Consider the following 8,252-nt stretch of genomic DNA (forward strand, 5'->3'; position numbering starts at 1 on the left):
CGTGACGGGGTTCATCCACCCGCCCTCGGAAGGTATGATCTACTCCGGATTGATTCCCGGCGCCACCGCAGGCGCGATCTCCCGAATACTGCCTGACGACAGATTAAAGTCAAGTCCTTCGTGACCATTCGGCGCACCCGACATGGGCTCGAATCCGTCGAAGATCAAGTCTCCGCGGATGTCGGCAGTATAGTTTAAGCTTCCAAACCTGACCTGATGGCCAGGGGCGTAGCTATCGATCTGCTCCAAATGGCCAAGCGAGTTGGCCCACAGTACGAAGCTGCCGAATACGAAGATCTGTCCGGGAAGGAAAACCTCCCCCTGGACTGCATCCTTGAAGATGATCGAAGGAGCCATCAAGCCTTGCAGCGACGGCACAGTGGAACTCTCAATGAAAGCACCAATGTCGGTGTCAAAACCGGCGGATCTCGGGTAGGGGGTCCCGAACTGTGCGTCTAAGGCTAATGGTAACAGGAGGCAGGGGACACGATGTTTTACCCAGGTTCTGGCCCTCTCTATGGAGGTAATACCCTACTTCCTGCTTGATTGATCTTGATGATATGAGTATTAGAAGAGTTGATCTACCACGAGATTGTAGAGGCTAAACCCTAGAAGCTAGTCTATGATTCTGATTGTTGTTGTCCTACAGACTAAACCCTCCGATTTATATAGACACCGGAGGGGGCTAGGGTTACACAGAGTCGGTTACAGAGAATGAAATCTACATATCCGAATATCCAAGCTTGCCTTCCACGCAAAAGAGAGTCCCATCCGGACACGGGAAGAAGTCTTCAATCTTGTATCTTCATAGTCCAACAGTCCGGCCAAAGTATATAGTCCGGCTGTCCGAGGACCCCTTAATTCAGGACTCCCTCAGAGGCCAAGATGAAGACCAGGAAGGCCTACACCATCACCAAGTCGGGGGAGAGCTGGATCGAGAACGGGGAAGGAAGGGACGTGATCACGTGAGAGAAGGAGGGGGCGGAGCCTGCAGCAGCTAGGTTAGCGGCGGCCGCAAACCCTAGCGTGGCGGCGGCTGGAAGAAGAGAAGAGAGATGGGAAGGTGGAGACGGGAAGGTAGGATACAGGCTTGGGCCTTGGGCTCATACGAGGGCAGCTACCAACGAATTACCGACTGAAAACCAGGTGCCAGGTGGTCCCAACAGCCGCAATTAACCACAAGGCTCCAATTCATGGGAGTTTAGTAAATGTACTGATGTAGACCCCTTGTGTTATTTGATACTACTGGAAAGGGTGTCAATTAACGCTTGTGATGCAAGTTTTCGGCGTCAGTTAACAACCTCTGCCTTCGGGGACCAAGCACACACGTATTGTATGAATCTAAGACAGCAGAGCGTATCGTCTACTGATAATTTTGTGATCTGACATGAACTGGTTGTACAGTTTGCACGCATGTGGTCCAACTGCATCGGATCGAGAGGGCAGCCGATATCACATTTGAGTTGATTCCCCCTGCGCCGCTCTGCATGTTCTCGATCTAGGTCTGTGCCTGGATTCTCCTGCTCAGCTGTCACCTAATCTTGTTTGCTCCTTTAAGAGTACTATCCAGCGATGGAGCGAGCGGCTGACAAATTGCGTCTCGTGGCAGGACCAAGGATACATAAAGCAGGAGCAGTGAAAGGTGACTTTCATTCAGATAAAGCGCATGCTACCATTATTTGTCATCGGGAGAAAGAGAACGAATCTCCATCTTGGTCAGGATTAAGGAATGATGGTGTGTCAACAGTTCTAGCAGGAAGGATGAGACGGACGAACTTGGAATAACGTGTGGGAGGAGGATATATTGGCCGGCCTAATATTCCCCCCACCCGATACGCCCAGTTTATACCATTCCATTTTGTTGGTGCCATATGCCATCCCCTTTCCTCTTCGAGTTTCCGAGTAAAAATGGCAGCAAGCTGGTTGGTTTGGCAAGGCAAGAATCTTGAAACAGGATGGGTGTGGTGTTCATCAAAGGATATGTGCTCATTTAATAGCACGTACCTTGTTATCTTTTGGTTTGCAAAACGTATTTTTTGTTGGTGTATCCTTATTACTAGTAATGCATTTGCGTTAGGCTTATTATTAATGGCATTTGCATTAGGCCAAACCTTAACGTCAGTCGATGAACCGAACTGACATTACCTCCTCAAGATCCCTTTTGGGTTGCCTGCACTTACCGGAAGGTTTGATCGTTTACACCATGCATGCATCGAAACAGCCGTCGATTTGAATCGCCGAATGGGCATCCAGGCCATACGATGGTCCATCGATCCATCCATGGAAAAACAGCAGCACCTACCATTAACGGAGCGCATCTGCCACTGCCAGCACTGCCCGGACGCCTTCCACTTCCACCTACATATACCCGCCCTCTCCTTCACGCTTCCCACTCCTTGGCCGTCACAAGAACCTCCCCGGCCGGCGCGCCCGATCTTCCTCACCACCATTGCCCGTCCGCCGCCTCCTGGGCCGGAGGAGCGACATGAGGCGCCGCACGGTGATCGCCGCGACCATCGTGGCCCTGCTCCTGGTGGCATGCACCGCGGCGGCGGCGGCCGCCGCGCTGACGATCTCCAAGAAAAACCAGCACCGGCCGGCGTCGGAGTCGTCCGGCGGCTCGTGCGACATGTTCGCCGGGGCCTGGTTGGCGGACGAGTCGTACCCGCTCTACGACTCGGCGAGCTGCCCCTTCGTCCGCGGCGAGTTCGACTGCCGCCGGTTCAGCCGCCCCGACAAGCAGTACCTCAAGTACCGGTGGCAGCCCAGCCCGCCCTGCTCCCCGCCCAGGTTCGTAACTGTAATGGCGTCGCCGAAACGACGATTATCGTGAGATCGAATTGCGGCGTTGAGAACTTGAGATGATGGTGTTTGCGCGCAGGTTCGACGGGCTGGCGCTGCTGCGGATGTGGGGCGGCAAGAAGGTGATGTTCGTGGGCGACTCGCTGGCGCTGAACCAGTACGAGTCGCTGCTGTGCATGCTCCACGCGGCGGCGCCCGACGCCCGGGCCACCGTCTCGCCGCGCTCCGGGAGGATCGACCCGGCGACCACCGTCACGTTCGATGTACGTGCCGACGCATTCTTCCTTCCTTCTCTGCCCCGCTGTTCTTTCGTCGGTTTCCTTTCTTCCACGTAAGATCGTCCGGTAAAAAAGATGGCGGGTGGGGCTGGGGCCTGGGCGATACAGGCGGCCATGATGAGGTGATCAGCCCAGTGGGGTCTGCCGCCGCGTCGGGTGAAGTGGGAATGGAGGGCTGAGCTTCAAAGACCTACGGCGCGACGGGAGGGACAACTCCGGCGGCTGGACCGCACGCCACCGCATCAATTTCGTGCGCTGCGCTGCGCTGCATGGCCAGCGTGTCCGATGTCGACGAAGCCTCCCTTTGGGTCTCGCGATATACTACATCAACAGGACTAGAAAACGGCAATGCCGGACGAATTTCGGGTCGCCGTGCAATAATCCTACACCTACAGGCAATCAACAGGAAGTTACGGACCTCCCTTCTCTTCTAATCATACCTCCGCCCCCTGATTTTCAGGGGTGGACCGGTGCCTCCCAAATTGACCAATGAAAGAATGCCTCGTCACCCTGTAAACCACTCTCCCCCGTAATTTCCTGTAGATGTAGCATTACTGGTCGCCGTGAGCCTCGCGCGCCGAATGTCTGCACTTTCTGACGGTTGCTTGCCGCACGTGCGTTTCTTTTCGTTCTTTCTCCTCTGTTTTTTCCCCTCCAGGCCAGATTATATTCTCTGTTTTCTGTTCTTTTCTTCCTTCTTTTTCCTCTGTTTTCTTGTCCTTTTTCTCTCGAGGCAAATTATTTTCACTGTTTATTAACTCTTGGATTAGAACAGAATCTGATAAAGAAAAGAAACAGAATCTCAACGAGCCGGGCATGGCAAGTGCCCCAAGTGAGCTGGCCTAAATGGGCTGTCTGCTCACTGCCGTGCGCTTGCCGGTGCTGCTGTTGCCGGGATGGTGCGATCTACTCCTATGACTTAACCCTATTTAGTTCAGATCTAGCTTGACATGCTCGTGGTGGGTGCTCCCCCCATTTCCATGATTCTATATTGAACTGCTACCACTGACTCTGTTCACTTGAGTCCGGTGGTTCCATCAGCTGTTCTTGTTGCTTGCCGTGTTGCTTGCTGCTACGCGTTTTTGCGTGTTTGTGTCAGACCGTCAGGACCAGAAAAATTGATCTCCCAGTGTACCTCGTTGGCCTTTTGCCGGTGGCCGGCTTCGACGAGTACAACATGATCTGGGCTCTGCGTTGGCGCCATTCAGCGCCGACGCATACAACGAGTCAAGGACACCCACGTGCAGTTCGGTGCTGATCGTGCTGCTGTTTTTATAGTACTACATTGTTAACTATAGGGTGGTGATTGATTGCCTCCTTCCTGCAAGGCCAAATGGGGCCATGAAAAGTTCTGCCCAGCTGTGCCGGACGGTGTTTGGGGGGTTTGATTGATGGCTGGGTGAAGCTGAGAGCTGACGAGGTGTGGTGCACGCAGGAGTACAACGTGACGCTGGTGTACTACCTGTCGCACTACCTGGTGGACATCGTGAGCGAGAAGGCCGGCCGCGTGCTCAAGCTCGACAAGATCGACGAAGGCCGCAACTGGCTCGGCGCCGACGTGCTCGTCTTCGACTCCTGGCACTGGTGGCCGCGCTCCGGCAAGGACCAGCCGTACGACCGGCCTCGTGTCATCTGCTTCTTTTTCAGGCAGGTTATTAATTATGACTCAACTCTGAACTCGCACGGTGTGTGTGTGTGTGTGTCGTTGCTACAGCTGGGACTACATCCAGGAGGGCAGCCAGGTGGCCAAGGACATGGACCGGACGGCGGCCTTCACCAAGGCGCTCAACACCTGGGCCGGATGGGTGGACGCCAACCTCGTCCAGACCAGCGCCAAGGTCTTCTTCCAGGGCATCTCCCCCTCTCACTACAGGTAATCCAATCTGCCTCGCTACTCCACAATTTCCATGATTTTGCCAACTGAATCCTTCAAAGCAATATGCGGACTATGTAGCCGACATCTCTTGGCCCTCGACTGCTACCACTGAACCACTGAACCACAGCCACACCAACTTGTCCTGAAAATTTCACGTGCTCGTGTGTCGCATCCACATCTATCTATCAATTCTGTAATAAGGTCTCGATGTGGCTGCAATGGTTCAGGGGGCAAGAATGGGGCGCCTCGCCGAGGAAGTCGTGCGCGGGGGAGACGGAGCCGCTGAACAGCACCGGGGGGCCGTACCCCGGCGGGGCGATCCCGCAGCAGGCGGTGATCAGGAACGCCCTCGCCCGCATGGCCAAGCCGGTGTACCTGCTGGACTTCACCTACCTGTCGCAGCTGCGGAAGGACGCGCACCCGGGCAAGTACGGCGGCATGTTCGGCCAGGACTGCACCCACTGGTGCATCGCCGGCCTGCCGGACACCTGGAACATCCTCTTCTACGCCGCGCTCACCGGCCAAGATGCTTGAACTCGTTTGGATATGTATGTGCAGAATATATAGGTCAATAATCAAACCGTATTTGAAGATTTGAAGATAGCACATTGGTTGATAGGGTTGTGAAGATACTTTCTTCCTTTTACTGCAACAAAAGACATAGAGGATGATCACAGTTAAAGAAATAGATATACTAGCATGGTGTGAGTAGTCAAGGAGGGCATGATTGTTGAGTGATTTGTACTTATATAAAAATGTAGATTGTTTTGGCAAATCCCACATTTGGCTCTTCTTTCCAGATTTACAGCAGTTACGACAAGTTATCTAATGTCCCTTATAATTAAATAGTTAAATGGTGACTCATTAGGTTTAAACTCATCTCTACTACTCCTTCGTCATACAATGTAAGACGTTTTTGCAAGCTACTCCTTCCGTCCCATAATATAAGAACGCTTGGGAGGGAGGAAGTATTTTTTTTTTTTTGCGGGATGGGAGGGAGGAAGTATTTACATAAAAGATTATAAGCAACACAATAAATAAGGCACTTAGGGAGACCTCACACATGTCACTACATCTAACATAAACTAATCAGCAAGCGGTCATCTCACTCGTGTTTGGGAAGGGAAAGTATTTTATAAGTAAACGGTAGTACACACTAACAAAAGTACATGGCAGTACACCGGTTGGGAAGCTTGAAGAAGCGTTTGGTTTGATTTTTTTTAATTTTATTTGTGTTTTTTTCGGCTGGGTTACTGTCCAATTTTTCTTCTTTCTTTTTTTTTATCTTTTCAATGCATGAACTTTATCAAATTCATGAAGTTTTAAATTCCGTGGATTTTTTAAATTTAAAATAGTTTTAAATTCATGAAGTTTTCTCAATTTCGAGATTTTTTTCAAAACATGTGAATTTTATTTCAAATCCATGAATTCATTTTCAAATGCACGAATATATTCAAGTCGATTTTTTTTGCGGGATGGGAGGGAGGAAGTATTTACATAAAAGATTATAAGCAACACAATAAATAAGGCACTTAGGGAGACCTCACACATGTCACTACATCTAACATAAACTAATCAGCAAGCGGTCATCTCACTCGTGTTTGGGAAGGGAAAGTATTTTATAAGTAAACGGTAGTACACACTAACAAAAGTACATGGCAGTACACCGGTTGGGAAGCTTGAAGAAGCGTTTGGTTTGATTTTTTTTAATTTTATTTGTGTTTTTTTCGGCTGGGTTACTGTCCAATTTTTCTTCTTTCTTTTTTTTTCATTTTTATCTTTTCAATGCATGAACTTTATCAAATTCATGAAGTTTTAAATTCCGTGGATTTTTTAAATTTAAAATAGTTTTAAATTCATGAAGTTTTCTCAATTTCGTGATTTTTTTCAAAACATGTGAATTTTATTTCAAATCCATGAATTCATTTTCAAATGCACGAATATATTCAAGTCGACGAACTTTTCCAAACCGGTGAACTTTTTTCCAAATTCATGACTTTTTTTCAAAATACGTGATTTTTTGAATCTGTAAACATATTTAAAAAATTCTGAATGCTTTTAAAATCTGGCATTTTTAAAAATTCGTGACTGTTTTTCAAGATTGATGAACTATTTTGATATTCTTGATTTTTTTTTGAAAAATGTGAACTTTTTCTTATTTGTGAACTGTTTTCATCCGTGAACATTTTCGAATTCGTGAACTTGTCTGATTTTGATATTTTGAATTCAGAAATTTTGCTCGCCGGAAGTCAATGGTTTACCTTTTTTTCTTTCCAAAAGTCAATAGTCAAATTGATTCACAACACGTCCTACTTTTTTCAGTATTCTTTTCCTATCGATGAACTGATCAATGAAATAGGAACTGATCTAGCAAAAATGTATAAGAACAAAGAAATAACAGCCACCGAGTGGGTTGTTTAGATGTAGCCCACTAAGTCACATAGTGGGCGTGAGTTGGAGGAATTGACGCTGAAGGCGGCAAACAGGCGCTCTTGTTATTTAGCTGTAAAATAATTTCGTTCAATTTTCTAAAAAGAAAGTAATTTCGTTGCATGGACTAAATAAAATAATTTCATTGCAGTGCCATGGTGGCGTAATGTCCTTTTTTGCATCGTTATTAATTCCATCTTTTTTTTAGGCAAACTCGCAAGCTTTATTATAACGTCGCCACATTTACAAGAACGAATAAAAGATTACCGGGATGGCCTAACCAAGTATGCAGGCCAACCCCTAAAGAGAGTGCATGCTTGGCGAGATTGTAGGCCTTGAATCCTAAATTCATGTCTAAATAAACAAGAAATTAAGGTACTAGTTCTACCTGTGATTTCATGTGCGATTCATCCATACGTCGCTACAGGGCGCTCCCTAATTACTTCAATTGCCACCTTGCAATCAGATTTTTTTTCAATTGCCACATTGCAATAAGATACCATTGAAATCTTGGTGATATATAAGTCATGTGCAACGCCAAGGCCCCCCTTGTCGCTAAGATTTCTATTTCGTTGAACATGCTAAGATTTCTATTTGTAATCAATATAATTAAACGACACCACCGAAGCTCCTTGGTACACCATCGATTGATCTCTACAAATAGCAGCTACAGCCCCGCTGCCCCCTGCCCTGGCCACCGCTGCATCAACATTGATTTTTGCATGACCATCCTCAGGTGGTAGCCAATGCCTTGGCCTTGTGGTCGACGAGGAAGCAGATCAGGTTGCTTCAGCTTCTGAAGAATTTATCGCGTCGAGATTTTTGGGACTAGATAAAAGGTTAATAGGTTTCGACGAACATTTCTT

The 8,252-nt window shown here is 48.3% G+C and overlaps 1 protein-coding gene across 1 annotated transcript; it reads left to right on the forward strand.

Annotated features, from left to right (window-relative positions):
• Positions 1 to 2,243: 2,243 nt before the first annotated feature.
• On the forward strand, positions 2,244 to 5,755 carry LOC119275403 (protein trichome birefringence-like 38). The gene is made up of 5 exons (XM_037556225.1): positions 2,244 to 2,790; positions 2,882 to 3,065; positions 4,516 to 4,691; positions 4,795 to 4,953; positions 5,184 to 5,755. The coding sequence occupies exons 1-5, from the start codon at positions 2,486 to 2,488 to the stop codon at positions 5,488 to 5,490; spliced, it is 1,131 nt and encodes a 376-aa protein (XP_037412122.1). The 5' UTR covers positions 2,244 to 2,485; the 3' UTR covers positions 5,491 to 5,755.
• Positions 5,756 to 8,252: the final 2,497 nt, after the last annotated feature.

This window comes from Triticum dicoccoides, chromosome 3B, assembly GCF_002162155.2.
Source record: "Triticum dicoccoides isolate Atlit2015 ecotype Zavitan chromosome 3B, WEW_v2.0, whole genome shotgun sequence".
Lineage (NCBI taxonomy): Eukaryota > Viridiplantae > Streptophyta > Magnoliopsida > Poales > Poaceae > Triticum > Triticum dicoccoides.